Genomic DNA, 25,442 nt, shown 5'->3' on the forward strand with positions numbered 1-25,442 from the left:
TCTGTAGAGGGGTGAAGGTGTAAAAAGAGATGTGTTGCTCATTGAACAGATATCCCAGTGATGGAAAAAGTCACTTTAATAGATGAGGCATTTTCAATGTTACACGTTGCTGGTGGTGTGAGGATGTCTGTATGGGAGCGGTGAGGTGGCAAAGGATAATAAATATTGTGAAGGCGATGGAACATTCTTCTGGGCTGGCAGGAAGGTGTGTCAGCATCTAGATAGTGGGAAATCTCCAGGCACAGGGAGGTGGACTCAAGGCAGAGAACATCCTCAGCTCCAAAAGCCAAAGAAATTATTGGAGCTGGGAGCTGGACCCATGAGCATAGGCATCTGGTTCTTATGGGTAATCTTGATCTGAAAGGGAATGGAATGCATTTGGAAGCCTGTCCAGGTGCCTTAGGGTATTAGGGTTCTGGAGTAAGTTGCTGGGGTTTGGGAATAATGGTGCACAGGGGTACCTGGGGCACCAGGGAGAAGTAAAGAGGCTGTAAAATGGAGACTTAGGTTCCTCCATAGAGCCTAAGGGCCCAGCTTCCACAGGCATACAATACTCACTGTACAGGGCGCCTGCATCCAGGGCTCCCCATCAATTTGCATAGGGAGGGTTTTTGTGGTCCTGTGGGAGGTTGAGAAAGACTGGTTGAGATATTCTTACCAACCAAACATCAAAACTCTGCTTTCTCAGGTTAGCTTTGAGACCTTCTATCACGGAGAAAGACTCAATAACATGACTCCCACCCCATCCCCATGAACCATCACCTCCCTCCCCTCAGAAGCCCTGGCTGGAGTTCTCCTTACTGGAAAGTGATCTCGGAGCACTTGGCCAGCCGGTGCCCAGCACTCTTGAGCCTGGTATAGATCTGGCCCATCTCAATTGCACCTTCTATTCCTACTACTTCCAGCCGCTTGTCACTCATGTCTGGGGGTTAGAAGCAGAAAGAAGTGGGTTCTCCCATAAGATTCACACCTTCTCCTCAGATCTGCCCACATTAGCGCTCAGGGGTGCTTGTTTCACCTGGCACACAGGTTTTCAAGATATCCGGGTCTGTGATTATTTTGGCCATACTCCCCAATGCCTGGTTGATCCCACATGTATCCCCGTGAGGTCTCTTGGTGTCACCCCAGAGGTTGGAGCCACCATGCATGCTTGGGATATTCAATACCGCAATGCCTTCTAGGGATAGGTTGCTCAGATCCAGCAGCTTCCCACACATCTGAGGGGAGAGAACACAGTAGCTAGAGAGCACGTAGAATCTCACCTTACAATATCGTCATGAAATGTGGCTGGCTGCTCTTGCCAGAATTAAGAGGTATTCAGGAGAGCAAAGCAAAACTGACCTAATAGATATATAATTGGTTTTTCAAGACAAGATTTCTCTGTGTAGTCCTGGCTGTCCTGGAACTTGCTCTGTAGACCAGGCTAGCCTTGAACTCAGAGATCTGCCTGACCCTGCCTCTGGAGTGTTGGGATTAAAGGCTTGTACCACCTAAGAAATGTGTTTATTAGCCTAGCATGGTGGCAGGCACACACCTTTAATCCCAACTGTCAGGAGGCAGAGGCAGATAGATTACTGTGAGTCTGAGGCCATCCTGGTTTATATATTAAGCTCCAGGATAGCCAGATCTACACAATAGAGACCCTTTCTCCAAAAGAAAAAGTCATTAAAATGTTTTTTTTTTCTGTATGTGAGGGGATGGGGTATATGTATATATACTTTCGTGGCAGTCAAGAGGACAATTTGTAAGAGTTCTCTCCTTACTTCCTGTGAGTCATGGGGATTGAACTCAGGCTATCAGGCTTGACAGCAAGCTGTTTACCCAATGAGCCATCTCACCAGCTCAAGGGACTAGTGTGTCTGAAGGATTTGGTAAGTCAGGATTGGAGAGCTGGGTGGTGATATGTGATATTCCCAAGGGCTCCTATGTAGGAAGAAACTTGAATACAAGAAAACAAAACAAACAAAAAAAAAAGCTTGCATTTAAAACTTTGAAGCAAGACGACTGCCACAAGTTCTAGGTCAGCCTGGGCTACAATGTGAGACCCTGTCTACAAAAAACAATTAAAAAGATGCAGGTCCAGTTGGTATTACCACACGCACCTCAACGGTCACAGACTCTTCCAGCTTTTTGCACGTTGAGAAGATGGACTCAGATGTAGCAAACTCCAAGTACCAAAGCTTGTTCTTCATTCTGTGTCAGCCAACAAAAGGCCCAGCAGGAAAGAGACAAGTTACACAGTGCTGACAGTGACCAGGAAGGGTGCTAACTTCCCAGCTCCAAGGACAACAGTAGCAGCTTCAGTTAGGGGTTTCCTGGAAGTGTTTATGCTCATATCCAACCATTCTGTGTCAAGCTTGCTTACAAAATCCAGTCTTATTTGTTTTTGTTTTGTTTTTTTTTTGTTGTTGTTGTTTTGTCTTTGTTGGTTTCTTTTTTTCTTTTTTCTTTTTTTTTTTTTGAGACAGGATTTCTTTGTGTAGTTCTGACTATCCTTGAACTCATATAGACTAGGATGGCCTCAAACTCAGGGATCTGCCTGCCTCTCCCTCCTGAGTCAGTACTGGCATTAAAGGTGTGTGCCACCATGCCTGGCACAAATCTAGCCTTGATGCTGAGTGTTTGCTCCCTGTCTTTTTTCTTCCTTTCTTTCAGATTTATTTATTTTATATATGTGAGTACACTGTAGCTGTCTTCAGACACATCAGAAGAGGGCATCAAATCCCATTACAGATGGTTGTGGGCTACCATGTGGTTGCTGGGAATTGAACTTAGGACCTCTGGTAGAGAGCAATCAGTGCTCTTAACTGCTGAACCATCTCTCCAGCCCCCTGTCTTTCTTTAATAGTTTTTTTTTGTGTGCACTCATGCATATATACAGAGGTCAGCCGACAACCTACAAGAGATACTTCCCTCTTTCTACCATGTGGGCTCTGAGGATCAAACTCAGGTCATCAGACTTAGGTGTAGATAACCACTGAGTCACCCTTCTCCACACCCCCCCCCCTCTTTTTCCTCACCTGCTATTGAACTTCTCAGGATATTTCTCTCTCATGAGATGGAATCGGTGAGCGATTGAAGCATCCTGGAGAGTTACAAGCATATTTTAGAGACCAGACTTACTTGTATTCAGAGCTCTTTCTCTGCTAAGTTCTCTTTTCTTTCCCTCTCCTCCCAGCCTTCCCCCTCTTCTCTCCCCACCCACCTTCTAGAGTACAGCACGCCCCAAGTTCATTTTTGCAGCCTATACCACTATGTACCTAATTCCCAATGTCTCTTCCTTTTTGATCTCCAATTTCTGCCTGCTTAACCCACACTTCTCCTCCACCAACCCTACTCCACTGACCACGCCAATGGAGAAGTAGTTATTGATGATTTGAGAAGGAACTGGATCGCTCTTTTCTCCGTTATTTTGGGGTATCACTTCCAGGAGCCACCGATCGAGATATACCACCTTACTCATCTCTATATCCTTGAGAGTCTTTCTCAGATTCTCACCTTCATAACCTAGAAGTGCAGAAGACAGGCTTACAGCAATCCCTGAGCCTCAGAGGGTCCACTTTGAGCACACCTGCAGACTCCCCACCCTCTGCCTCTTCTGTAGGAGCCCCCAGCCCTTTGCTAGGCAAAGGGCAAGATGCCCAGGCTCCATGAATCAATGATAAAGTCAGCCTCTCGCTGACTCTTCCACCCTGTTACAGAAAATAACCATTTCCAATGTGTGTACATATATAGAAACTATTCCAATACACCTCGAATAGTGAAAGACAAACCAGAAGTTGACAGTCAGTTGTGGCATCCCATGCCTACAATCTCAGAACATGGGAGGCTAAAGGAGGAGGATTATTGAAAGCTTAAGGCCATCCTGGGCTACACGGGAGTTCAAGACCAGCCTGCACTGCACAATGATACCTTGCCTTGAAACACAAAAACATAGCCATGTTGTGGGTCTCATGTCTCACTTGGGAGGCAGAGATCTCTGAGTTCAAGGCCAATCTGGTCTACAGAGCACAGAAAAACTATGTTTAAAAAAAAAAAAAACAACCACCAAACCAACCAAACATACTCACAAAAACATGCCAACAAGTAAGTTTATTTTTATTATTTATTTATTTTTGGGTTTTCAAGACAGGGTTTCTCTATGTAGACCTATTGTCCTGGAATTCACTCTGTAGACTAGTCTGACATCAAACTTAGAGATCCACCTGCCTCTGCCTCCTGAATGCTAGAATTAAATCATATGCCACCACCTCCCGACAATAAATTTAAATTTTGTTTGGTTAAATAAACAAGAGGCTAAAAAAAGATTGACAAAGGACAGAAGATATCCCCAGATGGTAAAGCACCATGTATCTGCCATGTACAAGAACCTATATTCCATCTCTAGCATTGTAAAATAAAGAATTACAAAAAGCAACAATTCGTAAACTGGAAAAAATAACCTGTAAAAGATTACATTTCCCAGCATTTAAAAAGAAAAAGTTGCTTAGCTGGGCAGTGGTGATGCACACCTTTAATCCCAGCACTTGGGAGGCAGAGGCAGGTGGATTTCTGAGTTCCAGGCCAGCCTGGTCTACAGAGAGTTCCAGGACAGCCAGGGCTACATAGAGAAACCCTGTCTCGAAAAACCACCACCACCACCACCACCAACAACAACAACAAAGTTGCTTAAAAGGCTTGGGGTATAGCTCAGTTGCAGTGCTTGCCTAATGCAATGGGGGGGCCCTAGATTTGATGCAAAAACAAAACAGAGTCAAAGCCATCACAAACCTACAGATCGGCGCATTAAAGCCTATAACACAAAAGTGTCACAGAAGAAATACCAATTAATATACCTATCAAAGATGTTCAGTATCACTATAATCAGAAGAAGTGATAATCACAGCTACTTTGTGTTGCCTATCCCTGGGCTACATGGGAGTTCAAGGCCAGCCTTGAACCATTAACAAGTTTATTAATAAAGTTGTACTCTCATTTGCTGTTGACATAAGTGGGTTACTCATTTTTAGAAGGTAATTTTTAACAAAATATTGTTGTGGCAGGCAAGGAGTGAAAGAACTGGGCAGGAGGCAGATTTTCAAAGAGGCAGCTTAAATTTTCAAACAGTATCCAGCACTCCCGAAATTTTGTATCAGGGAATAGCTAAAAACCACCAGAAGCTGGGTGTGGTGGCGATTTAATCTAAGTATTTAGGAGGTGGAGGCCATTGGATCCCTAAGAGTTAGAGGCCAGCATGGTCTATGTGTTGAGATCTAGGGGAGTAAATACTAAGACTGTCTCAAACAAGTCAAAGACAAAAACAAAACCCAAAACAGACCAGCAAAACCAGACTGGTGTGGTACTAAAAACCACAGAAAACAAAGCTAACAGGTGAACTAGTCACAGTAAATACAATTAGCTAATCCTTCCTGGTTCTATACTAACAAAAGATAAAAGAGAAACTGGGAGCACTAAATTTATTTAGCTATTTCTTTTAGCTATTTCTTTCTTTTTTTTTTTAATTTTCATTAATCTTTCTTTTATGTGGATAGGTGATTTGCCTGCACGAATGTCTGTAGAGCACATGTGTGCCTAGTGCTTGCAGAAGCCAGAAGACAGCATTGGATTACCTGGAACTGGAGCTACATATGATTGTCAGTTACCATGTGGGTGCTGAGAATTGAACTTGGGTCTTCTGTAAGAATAGCCAGTGTTCTTAACCACTGAGCCATCTCTCCAGCCCATTAAAACTTTTTTTTTTTTTGACACAACAATTTCACTTTTAGGAATTTCTCCTATAGAAGCTAATACACACACACACACACACACACACACACACACACACACAAATAGATGTGTATCAAAATATGCTTGGAAATAAATGAAAGAAAACCTAAATATCCCTTAGTATAAACACCTATGCCACAAAATACTATGTAGGTATTGGAAACAGTAAAATATAATACTATGGAAAGATCGTAGACACATAACTTAATGGAGAAAGTCCTAGGACAGTCTGTCTGGTATGACCTGTGTGTTTGTTTAAATGTCACCTGTGGGCTGGATAAAGTAGGTCAGTGGGTAAAGTACCTGTCTACAGCCCTGGGGACCCCAGTTTGAATGCACAGAACCGAGAAAAGCTAGACTCAGTAGCATGGGCATATGTATTCTCAGGACTTCTTCAGGAAGGTGGGAATTGGATATAGAATGCCTGAAAGCTTATGAGCAAGCTAATGTGGCACACACATCAGGAAAACAGGCAAGACACCCTAAATCCCAAAGGTAGTGGAAGGTGAGGGTCAACCTTGGAGGTTGTCCTCTGAACTACATATACACGGTGGCAAATACACATGCTTTCATTTACACACACAGATGCACCCACGTTTATCCTATACACACATATACATTCTATATGCATACACGTACAAACTAAGATAAAAATATGTATGGGCATACACATACACACACACTAAAAAACAGAGGGTTACAGTGAGAAGGCTCAGTGGGTAAAGATATATGCTGCCAAGCCTGAGAACCTGAGTTTGATCCCTGAGACCCACAGATTAGGAGAGAACCAATGCCTACAGCCTATCAGAGATTCACACTTGAATATTAACATTCACACAGAGGAGCCAGTTGTGGTGGTCTTCCTGTGGAGTCCCAGTTCCTTCCCAGACTGAGACAGGAAAATGGCTCTACTCCTGAACTTGAGACCAAACTGGACAACACTTTGCAGGCTAGATTAAATTAGAGACCATGAATGGGCAATTATCTTGGGTTATCCAGATGCTCCTAAAATAATCACAATCATCATTGCAAGTGAAAGCAGGCAAGAACCAAGTGTGGTAGGTAAGACGAGCCAGTGATCCTAGCACTCAGTTCAAGACAAGGGGATTGAATGCCTCAGGTTTAGGGCCTGTCTGCACACCACTGTGAGTTCCAGGCCATCCTGGGCTACATAGTGAGATCCTATCTCAAAAACCCAAACAATGAGCCAGTGAGCTGGCTCAGCAGATAGAGATGCTTGCTGCCAAGCCTGATGGCCTGAGTCTAATCCTCAGGATTCACTTGGTGTAGAGAACTGACCCCTGAAAGTCTTCCTCTGACTTCCGTATGACCATTGTGGCACATGCACGCATGCCCACAGACATATGTGCACATATAAAAACATACACACAAACACATGACTTTTTTTAAAAACCTGGGGTGGAGGTGGGAGTGGGAGTGGGGAAGAGTTCCAAGGAGATGAGACAATGGTAACAGAATGGAGAGATAACGTTACTGGTTGGACAGGGCCTCTCAGCCAAGGAATGTAAGCAGCCTCTAGAAACTGGCAAGGAGTTCTCCCCAGACTCTGCTGAACCCTTAATTTTAGTGAAACCTAGGTTGGTTTCTGTTTTGGACTTCTGTGCTCCAGAGCAGTAGGCACTAACTTCATGTTGTTCAGGTCACTTTTGGAGGACTGTTACCGCAGCAACAGAACACTACTAAAGATGTCTTTATTGATTCTGCTTACTTCTTAACATGGTGCTTACCAGGCTCCTGCTGTCCTTATCTGTCAGGCTACAGTTATTGCCAGGAACAGATGGATCTCTAAAATATGTGTTTTCTTTCTTTCTTTCTTTCTTTCTTTCTTTCTTTCTCTCTCTCTTTCTTTCTTTCTCTTTTCTTTCTTTCCCTCCCTCCCTCCCTCCCTCCCTCCCTCCCTCCCTCCCTCCCTCCCTCCCTTCCTTTCCTTCTTTCTTTCTGAGTCGGGTGTCTCTTGGTAGCCCTGGCTGTCCTAGAACTCACTCTGTAGACCACTCTGCCTTTGTACTCACAAGGATCAGCCTGCCTCTGCCTCCCAAGTGCTGAGATTAAAGATGTGCGCCACCACATTAAGCTTCAAAATGTATTTTCAGCCTTGAAAATCCTTGGCAATTTTTTTTCACTTATAAAATATACTGTACTCATTTATGTGTGTGTGTGTGTGTGTGTGTGTGTATCTATGTGTATGTGTGCACACATGTAGATGGATGCATGCCATGATATACCCTTGGACATCAGAGGACGACCCTGTGAGTCATGGAGTCAGTTCTTTCCTTCTGTCCTTATGTGTGTTTTGGGCAACTGAACTCAGCTCATCATGCTTTTACATGAGGAATAATCTCACAGTGCTCACACATAACGTGTGTGTGTGTGTGTGTGTGTGTGTCAGGATCTTACTATGTAACCCTGGCTGGCCTGGAGCTTGCTATACATAGAACTGGCTGCTGCCCATCTCACAGAGGTTTGCTTTCCTCTGCCTCTGAGTGCTGAAATTAAACCAAACCTGGCAACATTCTGTATATTCTTGTGCTCATGATTCAGGTTGAATAAACAGAACCCTGTGAAAGTCTCATTGACACAACACAGTGAAGACTCAAATGTGTAATTTCAAAGTCCCTAATACAAAAAAATGGGGACGATGGATGAAAACTGGTCATATGTCTGTATACAAGTCTTAGGTTAGGGCTGGAGAGGTGGCTCAGTGCATAAAAGTGCCCCATTGCCAACATTAGCCAAGATTATCAAACTGAGTTTGATCCCCAGGATTCATACGAATAAAGGAGAAAACATACTCCCAGAGCTATATATATACACTCTGGCCTCCACATGTACGCTGCTATATGCACGCACACATGTGTGCGTGCACACATACACACACCAAATAAAACACAGTAAGACAACTAAAAAAAAGTCTTACATTATAAAATAGTCAGAGAGCTTTCTGTTTTTAACTTAAGTTCTTTGGGAGATGACTGTGGTTCAAGGTTTACACACTCAAAAGCCTCAGTAACTTCAAAGGAAAAGTGGATGAATACCAGGAAGCCAGAAGGACTGAGGTGAACTGAAGACTACAATTAGAAAATGCCTAGCCTCCATAAGCCCCAGGCACACACATAGCACTCAGGAATACATGTATCTAAAACACATAGAGTAATAATTTAAAAAATACACACAAACACACAACACAAGTCGGAATGTATTAGGAGACAGAAGCAATTGTCTCAGAAAGAAATCAGTGTGTGTGCACATGAACACACACACAAATGTAATAAAAGTACTAAAATATATATAATTAACTTTGCAAGTAAAAAAACTTTAAAAAACCAAAAAAAAAAAAAAAAAAAAAAAAAAAAGAAAAAGAAAAAGAAAAAAGAAAGAAAGAAAAGAAATCAGTGAGTGGTCAGTGAGCTGCCTCTGGGTAACAGCACTTGCTGCCAAGCCTGATGTTAATCTCATGAACACTGTCCACAGAGAGTTTCAGGGCAGCCAGGGCTACATAGAAAGACCTTATCGAAAGAAAGGAAGAAAGAAAGAAAGAAAGAAGGAAAGAAAGAAAGAAAGGAAGGAAGAAAGGAAGGAAGGAAGAAAGAAAGAGGAAGGAAGCAAAAGGAGAGAAGAGGGAGTAAGTTATCCTGTGGTATCTCCCTCATAATGTGGCTTGCGGTTTTGACAATCAGAAAAAGAAGTGGCTGGACAGCTGCTTGATGTATGAATGACCCTCACTAGGTCCTCTGGCTTGAACACAGCTCTCACCCCCACACAGTTCCTCACTCCCCCACCATACTCCTTCATCCTGAGCCCTGGAGTTGTCCGTGAGAAGGACATTTAGATATTAGAGAAAGCGACTGTCACCCTCAACAGCCCTTGGTTCAGAATCTCATTCTTTTCTTCCCAAGGTCCCTCTTTGATCACTCTACCTTGGACCGGTTCTGTGTACCTCTCTTCTTCCCAACCCTCTCTTTATACCAGAACCCTAGGTTTTTAATCTCCCCTCCCCCAAAACAGTATTTATTTATTCATTTGCTTATTTACTTGCTAATGTGAATGAATGTTTTGCCTGCCTCTATGACTGTGCACCATGTACTTGCAGTACCCATAGAGGACGGTGTCAGATCATCTAGGACGGGAGCTGCAGAAGGTTGTGAGCCACCATGTGGGTGTTGGGAATTGTGCCCAGGGCCTTTGGAAGACCAGTCAGTACTCTTAACTTCTGCGCCATCTCTCCAGCCCTGTGTCTTTCTCTTAACGCGCCCCCATCTCCAGCAAGACTCATCTTTACCACTTACCTCTTCCCCATCGTAGGCACCGAGCCAGATCATTTCCAGTGCCCAGGGGCAACACAGCAACGGGAGGCACAATGGGAAAGTTGGCTTTGTCTGAGGAGGAGGCAGGTGAAGAGATGGATGGAGGAGGCTGGCCCTGGAACACTATTGCCCCATCTCCTGCCCAGAGGGAGGCTCTCCCTGCACTGACCAATGGTCTCTAGGATCCAGCCTACTGTGCCATCGCCACCACACACCAATACCCGGAACTGAGGAACGTCTTTGAAAAATCTGAGGCTGAGATGAAAGGGAAGAGAGAAAATGAAGAAGGATAACTGAGATCTACCCGAGTCCTGGATGGATAAGTCACTTCTTGTCTCTCGTTCCTAGAACCCTGTTCCCCACCTTGTCAAAAGACTTCAGTTTAGGACTGGGTGGCTGGCTCAGCGGATAAAGCGCTGGTTTTGCAAGCTCCAGAACCTGAATTTGATCCCTAGAACCCACATAAAAATGTCAGGCATGGTGATGTGTGTTGTTATTACAGTACTGTGGGGAGATGAGATGGGGGAATCCCTGGGCTTACTGGTCAACCAGTTCAGCCTAGTTAATGAGCTAAGCCACTGAGAAAGCTTGTCTCAAAGGAAGTATGGCATTCCTGAAGGTGACACCTGAAACTGTTCACTCAAACACCCTCAACTCCCCACCACACACACACACACACCTCAAACCCTGTGATATAACCCCTCACCTATACGCACCCTGGCTCCGGACCGTCCTTCAGGTTGAACACCTGCCGAGGGTTCAGAATGTACTGGAACTTCCAAAGCACACTGCATGAGAGGAACAAAAAGGCCCATAGCATGGACGACAGAACTCATGCTCTGTACTCTGTTTTTATTTACTCTTCTCTAATGTCCTCCCCCAAGGAATCCCCTCCATATACACGTCCCCTTCCTCCCCCACACTGATCCTCTCTCTCCGGCTAGGAAGAACCAGCATGCCCCTCCTCACCTCTGCCCCTGCTTGCCTCCGCTCTTAAGATTGATGAAGACTAGAAGGGGGTGGGTGTTAGAAACAGGTTCAATCTGCAGTGGGGTTAGAAAATAAGAATAAACAAAGCAGGATTTTGTCAAGGATGAAGACAGGCCCTGCAGAGGCACAGGACTGGCATTTCCCAAGATGCTTTTCCTCTCCCCTCTCCTCCTCTACCAAGCTGGGGTTTTTAGAGAGCAGGTATCCCCTACTTTCTACTCCAGCCCCTCCCCAGAAGACTTCAATCAAAAGCTGGCATGACCTGGCATGACCTTTAGGCCCACGACCCTCAGTCCTATACCCGAAAAGCATCAGGGGTGCACAGGCTTGTATCATCTGTGGTCTTGTGTTTGCACTCTTGTCCAGATACCTGGGGACAATGAAAGAGAAAGACAATATGAGTTATCCAGGAATCAAATGGGTGGGTCTCACTTGGATCCTCTGTTGTAAATGTCACTCTGCCTATGTATGGTGGCTCACACCTATCTTATAATCCCAACACTTGTGAGGCAGAAGCAGGCAGATCTGAGTTCAAGGCTAGTTTGGTCTGCACAGCAAGTTCCAGGCTACCCAGGGCTACATAGTGATAAATAGTTAACAAAACTCTATATAACAAACCAAAGGTATTCCAGGTGTAGTGGAATGTTCATAAGAAAGCAGGGATACTTTCCTGTTCAGGGAAAGCTCCTGTTCCTTCCCAGCTGCTGTTGAGGGACTTACCAGGACACTGGGGTAGATGGAACTTGGAGGCAAGATATGATCACGGAGCAGCCCACAGTCACACTCAGGACCCACAGCCTGTAGACAGTCATCATGGATCTAGAAACACAAAAGGGAAACAGAAATCATGCAGGAGACTTTGTCAGTTCTCGTCTTGAGAGTATCAACAGCAAAGAAAGCCCTTGGGAACAAGAATAACTATGGGAGTAATAGAGAGGGTCTCTGGGGCTCAGCTGGAGGGACAGTTCTTGAACTGACCTCCAGGTGGCACCACACACAATGCAGTCCCGTTAGGCTGTGGTAGGTCCGGATCTTTTTCTGGCAGCGGTCACAACGCCCAGAATGACAGCCTCCTCGAACCCACACATGTGACTGGACCTTGGGGGAGAGAGGCAGGCCCTTATCTGGGAGCACCTCGTGTGGAAGGCAACCAGGGCAGAAAAGGGCTGGGGAGCAGGGCCAGGATGGGGTTAGCAGTGTGGGAATGAGCAGGCATGGGGTCACTCACACCAATGTCTTTCCGAGACTTGGCATAGGTGCTGACTTCACAAGGCTGGGCCTTCATGGCACAGTGGTCATGAACAATGTACTTACAGACTGGGGAGAGGGAAGAAGGTCAGAGCCTTAGTTGTGGCCTTTCCCCCTCTTCTCCTTTCTTGGGAGTGAGGAAGGATCACTCACTGGAACAAGACACGCAACCCTCGCTGCCAGATTGTGGTAGAGAAGTTTGCAAGGGCAAACCTCACCTCACTCTCCTAACAATGCAATGCCACCTCCTGTCTGTCTCCACACTGTCCCTGTGCTAGGCTTGGAACTGAGCTGGAAGATCTCTGGGAGTTTGAGACAAGCCTGGTCTACATATCCAGTCCAGGCTAGCCAAAGCTACACAAACCTTGTCTCTCAATTAAATAATCGAATCTTTGATGTACTGAAAAACAATAATGCCTCCTTTTAATTAACTAATTGCATGCGTTAATGTGTGTGGGTGGGCATGTGCCACGATGTACGTGGAGAGATCAGAGGACAATTCTCTGGTCAGTTCTCGCCTTTTGTTGAGGGCTCTAGGGAATCGAACTCAGAAAGTCATGTTTGGCAGCAAGTGCCTTTACCCACTGACTCATCTCACATCCCTGTTTGTTTGTTTTGAGACAGAGTCTTATGTAGTCCAGGCTACACTTAAGGCTGGACTTAAACTTCCTCTGTAACTGAGGCTGGCCCTGAACTCCAGATCCTTCCTATCTATAGCTGAGGAATGATATTATTGCAGGCATGTGCTGGCAATAATAGCATCAACACATTTACTGTCCACAGTTATCTCCTTTTTCAGTCAAGGAAACTAAAGGTTAAAGAAAAACATGAAACTGGGCATGATGACTCACTCCTTTAATGCAACATTCAAGAGGCTGAGGCAAGCTGGGTGTGGTGGTGCACACCTTTAGTCCCAGCACTCAGGAGGCAGAGGTGGGGGCGGGGGTCTCTGTGAGTTTGAGGTCAGCCTGGTCTACATAGCAAGTGCCAGGACTACAAAGAGAGACCCTGTCTCAAAAACAAAAAGAAGACAAAAGAGAAGGGGGAAAGAGGAGGAGAAGGAAGAAGAGGAAGAAGAAGAGGAGGAGAAGGAAGCAGTAGCAACAGCAGCTGCCACTGCCCCTACTGAGGGAAAAAGACTGTTGGGAGTTTTGAGGTCAGTTTGGGCCATATAGTTCCAGGCCAGCCTGAGCTACAGTGTGAGATACTGTCTTTTTATTTACATGGTTTTTTTTTTTTTTTTTTTAGATATATTTATTTATTTCATCTATATGAGTACACTACAGCTGTCTTCAGACACACCAGAAGAGGGCATCAGATCCCATTACAGATGGTTGTGAGCCACCATGTGGTTGCTGGGAATTGAACTCAGGACCTCTGGAAGAGCACTTTGTGCTCTTAACCACTGAGCCATCTCTCCAGCTCTCCAGCCCTACATTTTTTTTTAATAATAAAGATTATTTTGAAAAAAAAAAAAAGACATATATAGGCTTGGGTTTAAAACTCAGCACAGCATACAAATAATACTAATTAATAACAGAAAGTTATGTTACTTTCCCAGGATCATAGAGAGTGAGTGGCAAAGCCCCAAATTCAAGTCCTTGTTTCTTTCCATTCATAACATCACATCCCCACCAATTGCTGAGCTTCCCCGCTCCCACATTCCGGGTGTAACTCACGATTACAGCTCAGGCCCTGTTTGCCAAGGCCAATGCTCTGCTCACACAGGTTGCAGTAGACCGGTCTGGTGAATCTCTTGGGTCTCCATATATGGTTCCCGTCATCTTTCATAGTCTAGGAGGTCACAGAGGTTGCCAACTTCTTAGAAGGCTAATCTCTGGTTCCCTGGTGAGCATATCCCAAGACAGTGTTTAACCCACCCTTACCAACCTTTTCCACTCACCATGTCCATCCCCAGAAGCACAAGCAGTGGCACAGTGGTAGCCCCAGCACGGACCCACTCGGCTAGGGACACAGAGCCGCTGCCGTCCTGGTCCATATCTTTCATCATCTCCTGAAGAATCTGATTAGACAGGAAGAAAGGCCTTTTGCTGGGAGTGGCCCCCAGGCCCTCTCCACTGTCTTCTAGGATACCACGCAGAGGGGCCAGGTACCATGGGAGATGGGGTAAGGTAGATACAGGACCATAGGGAGGAGGTGTAATAAGGAAAAGAACAAACTGCCTCACCGGTCTCAGCTCAGACACATCCCAGTCTAGATATTCGGCCACCCGTATCATCTGAAGGATGATTTTTTCTACTTCCTGGAGAAAAGAGGGTAAAAGCCATAGCTAGCCACTTACTATCACCACAAAGCCAAAGTGAGTTGCTATGGTTATTACACAAATGTCCTCTAGAAGTCAGGGTTCCTGGATTCTACTTTCAAATTCATCTCTTGTTCCCAGGTACCTCTGACAAGGAAGTATTTGCAGGCATCGTATCTCCTAGCTTCTCTATTTTAGAGTCCATGTTTTTGGGAACTGCTTCTATTTTTAGCCTTAGGAGACTAAGCATCTTTTCGATACCACCGTCTCCTGTTCCTTTTTTTTTTTTTTTTTTTTTTTTTTTTTTTTAGGTGGGGAGAGGGTAGTGTTGGGGATGAACCTGAGGTCTTGTGTATGCTATGCAAACACTAGTGGCTATGCTATGCCACTGAGCTACATCCCCAACTTTTTTTCTGTTTCTGGAGACCCTGGAAAAGTCCAGGTGTAAGAGCACAAGCGGATGGACAGACTCCCCTTGCCCAGCACACATGTCCCACGGCTCACCGTGCTGTCCAGCATCCCATTTCTGTCCATGTCGTACAGCTTGAAGGTGACTGTGAAGTGTTTGAGGAACTGGGTCAGTTTATGAGAGAGATCCAAAGAACTCATCCCAAGGCTAGGCATGGTGGGCCTGTAATCCCAGCACTTGGAAGGCAGAGGCAGGCAGATTTCTATGATTTCAAGACCATGCTGCTCTACATAGGGGGTTCCAGGCTGGTCAGGGATTCACAGTGAGACTCTGTCTCAAAAAAATATTAAACAAAACAAACAAAAACCCAACCCAAACAAAAACCCCCAAGAATTCAGAAAACAAGACAAATAAAAAGATGAGGAGGGAGCTTGAAGTTAGGAATAGAACTGACAGAACAGATCAGAAAGAAGGGAGGCACAGGGTATGCATCTATAATCCCAGGACTCAGGAAGCTGTGGCAGGAGGATAGACAATTTGAGACCAGGATGGGCTACACATTGTGAGACCCTGTCACATACAAATGAAACAAAAAGGAAGGGAAAGCAGCTACACATGCCGGCCTTGGTAAGTACAACAGAGGCAGCACACACTTCTATGTACCATGAACATCCAAGACCACCTACATGGAGATGTATAGACATGGGAACTGAAGTGACTGTGGTGGGTAGCATTAGCTGTAGGCAGCTCAGGAGAACAGAGGAAACAGGCCCATTCTCAGGTCTCATCTTGTTGCCTTTAAAAATCCCAAAGGAATATGGAGGGGGGGGGGGCTGGAGAATACTTCCCTCCCCCCACTTCCCCTTTCCACCTCCCCCCCCCCTTTTTTTTTTCTGCTTAGAATGGCAAACTCACACTCTAGTTTGTCTTCTGGCCGGCCACCTTCCAGGAGAGTGAAGTAGCAGTAGACATCACTGAGACAGATCACACTGGCTACAAGATGAAAACACGGCAGATCCAGGGTCAGATCTACTTTGGTTCTTTCTACTTCTGCTTTTCTCAACTCTCCCTCTATCTTTCTTTTTACGAGCTCCGAGCTCAGTGAGACCACCCTCTACTTCCTTCTCTCTTGACCTGCCCAAAATATGTGACAGTTTCAACCCTCATCCCCAAATTCAAGCTACTATGACATTTTCCCCACATAGGCCCAGGCCAACCCTACCTGCTTAATCGTACCTTTTGACTCAGTCTCCGTAGCCAGGCCTTGACTAGTGTGGAAGGACCAAAACAGAGCCCAGCATAGGTGATGGGGAACCTCCTCCACTTCCAGATACATTTTCATGAATTGTTCAAATCCCAGGTACCCAATGGCCTGTGATAAAAGTGTTAATTTGGGGAGTCTGCAGGATGGAAAATCTGGGGACTGAGGAATGGGGGTAGACAATGGATGCAGAGTTCTGATAAACATGAGAGGCAGGACATGGTTTCTTAGGCCATCTACTGAGTTATTAGGATCTCTTGTTTTGCTCTAAAGCAATAGCTGCAGTAACAGCCAACGACAGGATATTTAGAGGGAAGAAAGCAAGAAGCGGGCCCATAAAAATTCCCGGAAGTTGGGGATCCCAGTGGAGAGGTAGTTGAGAAAAGCATGCCAGGTGCCACTTACATCTCCTTGGCAATATCTGCTCATCTCACCATCGTCAAACACCTTCAGCACATCACTGACCCTCTTGGTGGAGTCTGAGTAAGGCAAGAACACAAGGATAGCCTGGCCCTCTGCCAGACAGAGTTCTACTTGGACACCCACAGGTCAAAAAGGGTTGAATGAAAGGAACCATTGCAAGAAGGCAATAACATGTCAGCTCCTCCACAGCAGTGGCCCTCTTCTAACCCCCTTGAGGCCTGGAGCAAGCAGTCAGGAGGGAAGGGGGATAGAGAGGCCGGGCTTCACGAATGATGGGCTGTGTAAGGAGACCAGCTCCAGGTGGCTGGGACACTGGTGTGAAGTGTCATGAGAATGAAGTCTCCAGAACTGAAGGGTCTGGAGAAAGACTCACATTCTATGTACTTTTGCAGCTGAGAAAAGTCGTCTGGGCTGATGAGGCCCTTCTCTTTGGCCATCTTTCTTCTCTTCCTGAGGCTGATCACAGAGACAGCCTGGTAGTACAGCTTCTTGTGTTTGTTTTTCAGAGGGTAAGTCTAGGGAAAGAGCAGAGAACTGGAGAATGCCAGTTGTCTGTATCCTGTGCTTCTTTTCCCTGTAACCCTCTCTTCTCCCCTACCCCCACTCCCACCCCACCCCCGCGTCTCTTTCTAACTCTCCCCTACAAAGCCTGTCCTGTCTCTCTTTCTCTGACTCATCTCTGACATTTTCTTTCATTTCTGTGTCTTTCTTCCACTGGGACTTCTCCTCCCATCTGTCTTGATTCATCTGACCACTATCACCACCACCACCACCACCACCACCCACGCATCCCGGGATGCGCCTGGCCTTTTTTAGTCCCCACCCCCAACTTCAGGCTCGGTGGTTCCTCCCTATCTCCTGTCTTACCAAGATTCTTCCCACCTCAGCACACCTCATAAGGCAGGACCCCATCTTGTTCCTCCTCCAGCCACCACTCCCCGAGCCACACCCCTGCAACGACCTCTTCGGACACGTGACTCAGAACTAGCGGTGGCTGGGATCCTACCTAGCCTGGTTCATATCCCGGGGCTTGGGGCTTTCTAGGGACGGGCGGGGACTTGGCTAGTGGGAGAAGGTTGGAAAGGAAGGCTCCAGTTTCTTGGGTACAGGACTGCTGAGCTGCTTGCTGCAGGCAAAGCTATGATCTTTCACCATGCTGGGTTACCAGCGTTTATGGAGCCCTACCTTTTGGTACTGGACCCAGGAATCAAACAGGTATAATTACGTGGTGCTGACTAATACCTGCCTTAAGGACTGAAATAATAAAAAGGGTGACGTTTTCTTGGTGATGTTATTTTGTTTGTTTGCAAAGGTCTCCCTACTATGTGGCCCTGGCTGTCCGAGAACTAGCTGTGTAAACCAGGCTACATCAAACTGGTTCAGCCTGGATAAGCTATTGTATCCAGGGCCCTGGGACTTCGAGGCAAATGTTCTACAATTGAGCTACAGCCTAACCCACCACAGTTATTTAATAATAGCAACAACAGTAATTACATATTTTACAGAAATAAATAGTAGAAGGCTGCTGAGGAGTTAAAACTAGATTCCACTCTTGGCTGTGATGGGCCTGTGGTTTGGAATAATTACACCTGGAAAACAGGGAGAATGGTACCTGCCTTTCACAGTTGGAAAGTTAAGTATATTAAAAATACCTCAAATTATGTCTGTCATAAAGGAAACGGACAAGAAACGGGAACTATGAGCTGGAAAGATGGCTCAGCAGGTTAAGAGCACTGGCTGCTCTTCCAGAGGTCCTAAATTCAATTCCCAGCAACCACGTGGTGGCTCACAACCATCTGTAATGGGATCTGATGCCCTCTTCTGGTGTGTCTAAAGAGACAGTATACTCAAATATAAATAAATAAATAAATAAATAAATAAATAAATCTTAAAAAAAGAAAGAAAGAAACAGCAACTATTTCTGTATTAATACAACTAAATATTTAAATGAAAAAAATCTTAAGAAATAACACAAAAGAATTAAACGTTCAAACAAACAAAGGAGCAGTGTAGTGCTTCACCAGCTGTAATCTAAGCTCTCAGGAAGACGAGGCAGGATCATCATGAGTTCAAGGCCAGACTGGGCTGGGCTACTTCATGAGAACACGTCTGTCTAAAACACACACACACTCTCTTTCTCTCTCTTCAAAAAAGCAAAAAAAAAAAAAAAAAAAAAAAAAAAAAAAAAAAAAAAATTCTGGTGGCCCACACCCGTAATTCTAGCACTGGAAAGGTGTGGGAGGGGCTGGGAGAACACAAGGATTTCCATGGCTACTTAGCAAATTCAAGGTCAATATAGAATACATTGAGATCCTATTTCAAACATTAAAAAAAAAAAAACAAAAACAAAAAAAAACACCTCATGTCAGCCAGTGTGGTGATGCATTCTTGTAATCCCGGAAACGATGGAGGCTGAAGCTGGAGGATGGTGAGTTTGAAGCCAGGGAGACTTTATGTCAAAAATTACAACTAAATTCCATATGGTAGAACACACCTTTCACGGAAGCATTCTGGAAGCAGAGTCAGGAGGATCTCTTTAAATTCAAGGCCAGCCTAGTCTACATAGTGAGTTCCAGAACAGCCAGGGCTAGGTAGAGAGACCATCATGTCTAAGAACAAACAAACAAAAACGCACTAGCTACTCTTCTAGAGAACCTGATTCAACTCCTAGCACATATATCAGTTGGCTTACAGTAGCCTATTAATTCCACTTTTAAAGGATGTGATGCTCTTCTTTTGCCCTCCGTACGCACTGCACACACATGGCAGACACTCAAATATATACACATAACTTACAAATAAAATCCATCAATCTTGGCGGCCTATGCTTTTGATCACAGCACTCAAGAGGCAGAGGTAAGTAGATCTCTGAGTTTGAGGACAGCCCTACACGTTGAGTTCTGGGATACATACTTTTTGGCCAGACCCTATCTTAAAAAACAAACAAACAAAAACAAACCCAAGAAAGGCTGATTAGAAGGTTCAGCAGAAAAAGGAGCTTGCTGCACAATCCTGGCAACCTTAATTGTATCCCCAGAACATTTAAGGGTAAGAGTAAGTATGAGGGCTGGAGAAATGGCTCAGTGGTTAAGAACACTGGTTATTCTTCCAGAGGGCCTGAGTTCAACTCCCAGCAACCACATGGTGGCTCACAGCCATCTGTAATGGGATCTGATGCCCTCTTCTGGTATGTACCATATATACACATAGAAATACATAAATAAGTAAAAATTAAAAAAAAAAAAAATGAACATGAGCTGGGTGGTGGTGGCTCACACCTTTAATCCTAGCACTCAGGAGGAGGCAGAACCAAATGGATCTCTGTGAGTTCAAAGCCAACCTGGTCTAGATTGAGTTCCAGGACAGCCATGGCTGTTACACAGAAGAACCCTGTAAAGGAGGAGGAGGAAGAGAAAGAAAAAGGTAAGAGTGAACCAACTCCACAAAATTGTTTTCTGACCAACCCACTTATTTATACTACTGTGGCACACACACACACATGCGCACACACACACACACACACACACGCGCACACACACACACACACACACACACACACACACTAAAAATAAAACTTTGTAAAAGAAATAAAAAAGGAAGAGGAAGAGAGGACAAGGAAGATACAGCTGAAGCTCAAGGAAGTCATGGGCTGAGAGAGAGAGCCCAAGACAACTGATAAGCAGGGGAGTGAGGCTCCAGCCCCAGAGCACAGCAAGGTCTTTGCCTTCACTCCACTCTCCCTGCCGCACGCTGCCCTCCTGTTCTCAAGCATGCCAAGGTTTTATCTGACTATCTCCATGGTACTTGCTGTTCTGCCTGACTAGGACATTTCCCCTATTCCTAGCAGAGCCATCTTGTCTCACCTAAAATACCAGCTCCTTCATGAGAACTTCCTTGATGTTGGATCTAATTTCATTCATTCATTCACTCATTCATTCATTCATTTATTGAGGCAGGGTCTCACTAGCCCAAGTTGGCTTGAAACTCATGTCAATCTCCTGCCTCAGTCTCTTTACTTTTCTTGTTCTATCTCAGTGTGACTTCCCTATTGAATCACAAGTAGAAATTTTTTATCCCTTCTTTAAGTGTTCATATTTGACCAAGACCTTGGTTCCACAGAGGCAGGACCTTATCATTCTTCCTTCTATTCTTTCCTCAGTACCTAAAACAGGACTAAGCATGGACTGAATGCCCAATATCGTTTGAACAAATGGCTCTATAAACCTGAGTAGTCATTTTTGGTGGGGTCTATTAGTTAGTCCAAGTTTGGGTATATAGGATGTCACTGAGTGTCTACTCAGGCAGTCAGGAAAGTACGAGATAACTCGCAGGGTACATAGTAAATAACACCTGTGTTCCAAAGGCTCTCTGAAAAGATTTGAAAATGATCTTTTAGGACAATGACACCTGAGAAAAGGACTTTGCCTTTCTGGCCTTCATCAGTGACTACAACCCATCCTTCGCTGCCAACATGAATATATCGGAGTCTTATGAGCAATAGAGCTTGAACAGCTAAATTAGCATCTCTGACTACTGCTGGGAGTTTTTAGATGGTTCCAAAGTTCTGGGACATGGAGACTGAGGAAGCAAACAAACAAGGAAGTAAGAAAAGAGAGAGCCCAAGACTGGTCACTCTTTACAACGACACAAGACCTTCCTGTCCCTTCTTTGACTCTCCAGGTCTCACACCTGGGAGAGGCAATATATAATGGAAACTGAGAATGTTTTTGCTTTTATTGTTTGTTTTTGAGCCAAAGTCTCACTATGTAGCTCTTGTTACAGCCTCTTAAGTGCTGGGATTACAGGCATCTGCAACCACACCCTGCTCGCTCGAGAATGGACCTTTGAATTAGGTGCAAGCTGGAATCTCAGCTCTCCGATGAGTCCTTTTACTCACTGAACCACATTAAAAATTTTAAAGCTGGGAATCAAACTCAGAGACTTAAGATCTCAAGCATGTCAGGTAATCCTTCTCAGTCGTGTAATAGCTACTGGGCTATACACACTAGTCGGATCTTACCCATAAGTAGGTACCTAATCGGCCACAGAGTGGGTTTTAAGTAAGTTTATATAGCAATTATACATTGTAAGGTGTGTGACACAGAATAAGAATTCAATAAACATCAGTCAGTATTAACCCTGTCTCCCTCACACCTGCAAAATGAAAAAAGAAACACATTTGGATATTAGGAAAAAGTATACTTTTAAGCCAAGAAGGCACAAATTCTAGTGACTTCTACCAGTAGCAGGCTCAGTTATGTACCTTCCACTTTAAAGTAAAAATACTAATGTCAGGTACAGACATGTAGTAGCATCAGGATTGTGAATTTGCCTCTGAGAAAATGAGGAGGTGGCTGGAAACTGTAGAGTCAGGAACATCTGTGGGTTGGAACCTTGGACATGGGAGCTTCTAGGGATCTATTCAGATGCCCTGACTTCTGTCAGAGAGTATAGGTTGGCTGCCCCTGGACCTGAAGGAGAGCAAACTACAGGATCCTGGGACCTTAAAGACCTGGAACAAGTCCAGAGTTATTCTCCAGCTTCATCTTAACCCTGAGGCTATAACCTGGGCTAGTCTAGACAGATGCAGGGCTGGAAGGGTGGGGTCTGTAGTCCTACCCCCAGCTATTTGTGACTCACGCTTCCCTTCCCTCCCCTGGTTTCCCGACTCACCTCTACCAACTTAGGGTGAGACCAGAAGAAACTGACTTGGAGGGAAAGAATCCTACACCATCCTGGACTCGGGATCACAGTCATACTCTAGACAACCTGTCCAAAGTACGTCCACCAAATCTTGGTGCCTCTCCTTCTCCAGATCTAACCTTAAACACTGAATACTAAGATTGCAGCTATCGAAGAGGTAAAGTTTCCATAACCGGCACGGACACTTAACGTTTCCTTTCGCTTTTTTGCTCACTTTCAAATTCACCATTATTCAAGAATTAGCGTGTTTCTAGGACATTCAGGATGTTCCAGCAAGAAACTTCACAGAGCAGGAACTCCTAACTTTAGACCAAGCCTAATGAGCTAGACTAACCACACCAGGCATCCCTTTTGCCCAGGGTTGAGGGTCCGTTTTTTCCTCCCCATCCCTGCTACTAGTCAGATATATAGATATAGATATAGATATAGATATATCCTGAAGCATCAGAATTCATTAACTCACCACAAACATCAGGGATAATTGTGTTGCCTAGATAAGGGGGTGGCATACTATGCTCCTGTACTGAGAGTGTCGTAGCTACTACTAGTACAGGAGGAAGTTACGATGTTGGCATAGTTGGGGGATGTGGGCTTGCATTTTCTTAGGCTGTGGAGATGACCAGTAATATTTGCTTTTCTTCCTCGGTAGTCAGGTTCATTTCTCATTTAAAGCTGAAAAGTGGCTTCCCACACAGTCTTTTCAGAAAATTCCCCGTGACAGGTGTGGAAAGGATCTGAGGCCAAAGAACCCGTCTTTACCCGTGTGGCACCGTGGGGTTTCCAAAAGGCACCTTTCTTCCGAGTTCCCAGGAGCTGAGCTTCCCCAGCTCTCCGAGTGAGCAAGAGGGATGAGGGTGGAGAGAAGGTCTAGGGGAAACGCAGCTTACCCTGGTGTTGCGCAGCGCTACGGCAGCCCCCGCGTCCCAGCGCAAACCCTTCCAGCAGCAGGCTCCAGCTGTCAACGCTTCCTTCTCAGGACGCCGCAGCCCTCACCCAGCCCGTGGGGCGGCCCCTTCCGCTGCCCTTCTGGCGGGGTGCGAGAGTGTGCAAGTGGCACGGGGCTCGCGGGGGCTCTACCTTGACCCAGAAGAGCGCACGGTCAGAGCTGGGGCGCCGGAGCCAGAACTGGGCAGGAGGGGACGGGCTAGGAAGACGAGGCCGCCTCGGGGCCGCCCAGCTCCTGACGACACACTGCCCGCCCCCGACCCAGCCTGCCCTCCCGCCGCGCCCGAGACCACCACTGTTGCCAGCTTTCCAACACAATCTGCTCCTGGCCTCCAGAGTATCTCCAGGGCTCTGGTTTGTGCCACTTTCTCCACTCCTACGCTTCTGTCTTCCCACGCCTGGGGCAGCTCTACTTCTATTTTTCTCTTCTAATTAGTCAAAGCCTCTCCCATCATCCCTTCCTTGGAAGGCCAAGGTAGGGGTCAGGGTGCTGATTGGAACTACCCAGCAACTGGTCAGCAATTGGCCGGCCCTCCAGTCTCCAAATCGTCACTTTGGACGCGCCTGCCCAACTCCACATTCAGGAGAACCCAGAGGGACAAGGCCAGAGTTTCACACTTCACAACCCTAGATCTAGGAACATTTCCTTCTCCACATAGCTTCACATTGCTTGACTCTGCCTGAGATAATTGTTCAGCTGTCCTGGGTTCCTCAGCTCCGCCTCGGACTTGTCTACGCACAGCTTTTTCTCTCAAAAAATCCATATCCTTCCCTTATGATCAGGGTGGAGTTCTAGGTGCACAAAGCACGTTTGGCTGTGTTCACCTTTTCTCCATACCCAACCCTAGCACTTTACCCTCTGGCCTTGGCAGATGGCACAAAAGTCGCTGGGCAAAGGTAGCGGCTGAAGGCAGAGCCTTTCAGTTCCTCCTACCTGTGATTGGAGCTGTCAGGACTCTTGGAGCAGCATGGTTGTTGTGAGGCTGAACCGAGAGGAGACCAAGGACTGGGGATTTACTGGTAGCAAGTGGGGACCCAGGCATCCTGCACCCGGGCCCCGCCCCAAACTCCTAACTCCTTCCTACCCTTCTCTGAAGTAGAAGTTTAACAAAGCCTTGGGTTCTTGGACTTGTATCCTCTTACAGCTGGGAGTAGAAAGGAATGGGAGAGCAGACTGCTTGTTGGAAATATATGTATATATTTGGGTCCAGTAAGGGAGGGGGAGAGAGAGAGAGAGAGGGAGAGAGAGAGAGAGAGAGAGAGAGAGAGAGAGAGAGAGAGAGAGAGAGAGAGAGAGAAAGGAAAGAATATATTAGGCCCTCTAGTGGAAACAGAGAAGTAAGCAGTTCTCAAATGTTTAGAGACAAAGCTGCCTAAGCAACTCTCTGGAGTCTAGAGTAATGGGTTTTGCTGTTGTTATTATTATTGTTGTTGCTGTTATTTAAACTTTAGATTCAGATTAGGAGTTGGAGAAAGATCTGCCTCTGTTCCCCTATCCTTTTCAGGTTTGTTCTGTTCTGTTTTGTTTGCATCCGGATCCTTCATCCTTGTTTGTTGTTGTGTTTTCCTCTTCCTCCTCCATCTCCTCCATCACTGACACAGTCAGGCTGCAGATGAACTTCAGTGCCCGGAGCATGCTTCTCGAATGTTCCACCACTCATCTATACCTCATCCCACATGCTTCTTTTCAACAGTAGTCTTCACTGTTAGCAAAGCTTACCTCCCTTTCCTGCATAGCCTCTGTATTCACAGTCAACAAACTATTTTTTTTTTCCTGAGACAAGATTTTAGTATGTATGTAGCCTAGGCAGGCCTTGAACTTGCCATCCTTCCTCAACCTCTCAGGAGCTGGGTCTACTGGTATATGCCACTCCTGGTATCAACAGACACTTTTTTTTTTTTTTTTTTTTTTCTGAGACAGGGTTTCTCTGTGTAGCCCTGGCTGTCCTGGAACTCACTCTGTAGACCAGGCTGGCCTCGAACTCAGAAATCCACCTGCCTCTGCCTCCCAAGTGCTGGGATTAAAGGCGTGCACCACCACCGCCTGGCCCAAACTACTCTTCAAATCAGTCCTTGCATAAAATTAAAGACTCTCCCTCATTTAAAAAA

General features: G+C 45.6%; 1 protein-coding gene across 5 annotated transcripts; it reads right to left on the reverse strand.

Moving 5' to 3' along the window:
• Positions 1-58: 58 nt before the first annotated feature.
• Positions 59-24,431, reverse strand: Dgka (diacylglycerol kinase alpha). Of its 5 annotated transcripts, none has more exons than XM_076920674.1 (24): positions 24,268-24,431; positions 17,059-17,200; positions 16,668-16,741; positions 16,238-16,373; positions 15,917-15,994; positions 15,097-15,146; positions 14,518-14,592; positions 14,233-14,352; positions 14,009-14,123; positions 12,310-12,398; positions 12,060-12,179; positions 11,802-11,900; positions 11,383-11,451; positions 11,061-11,134; positions 10,808-10,879; positions 10,261-10,346; positions 10,074-10,163; positions 3,347-3,507; positions 3,021-3,085; positions 2,103-2,193; positions 1,019-1,217; positions 802-922; positions 559-619; positions 59-357 (listed from the first exon to the last, which is right to left on the reverse strand). In XM_076920674.1, exons 2-24 carry the CDS (start codon positions 17,120-17,122, stop codon positions 274-276), a joined length of 2,193 nt encoding a protein of 730 aa, XP_076776789.1. In that variant the 5' UTR covers positions 17,123-17,200; positions 24,268-24,431; the 3' UTR covers positions 59-273. The 5 variants fall into 5 exon arrangements, with proteins under 5 accessions (XP_076776789.1, XP_076776787.1, XP_076776788.1 ...); XM_076920672.1 differs by lacking the exon at positions 24,268-24,431 and adding an exon at positions 23,276-23,970; XM_076920673.1 differs by lacking the exon at positions 24,268-24,431 and adding an exon at positions 19,964-19,985.
• Positions 24,432-25,442: the final 1,011 nt, after the last annotated feature.

The sequence above is a fragment of the Arvicanthis niloticus genome, chromosome 22, assembly GCF_011762505.2.
Source record: "Arvicanthis niloticus isolate mArvNil1 chromosome 22, mArvNil1.pat.X, whole genome shotgun sequence".
Taxonomy (NCBI): Eukaryota; Metazoa; Chordata; class Mammalia; order Rodentia; family Muridae; genus Arvicanthis; species Arvicanthis niloticus.

Excerpts from the sequence above, each read along its gene's own strand:
- Dgka (XM_076920674.1), bottom strand. The coding sequence starts at position 17,122 with ATGGCCAAAGAGAAGGGCCTCATCAGCCCAGACGACTTTTCTCAGCTG. Across the intron at positions 14,353-14,517 it reads ATGTGTCTGAGCTGAGACCG|ATTCTTCAGGAGATGATGAA; the intron begins GTGAGGCAGTTT and ends CTGTCTAATCAG. Across the intron at positions 1,218-2,102 it reads AAGAGTCTGTGACCGTTGAG|ATGTGTGGGAAGCTGCTGGA; the intron begins GTGCGTGTGGTA and ends CTCTCCCCTCAG.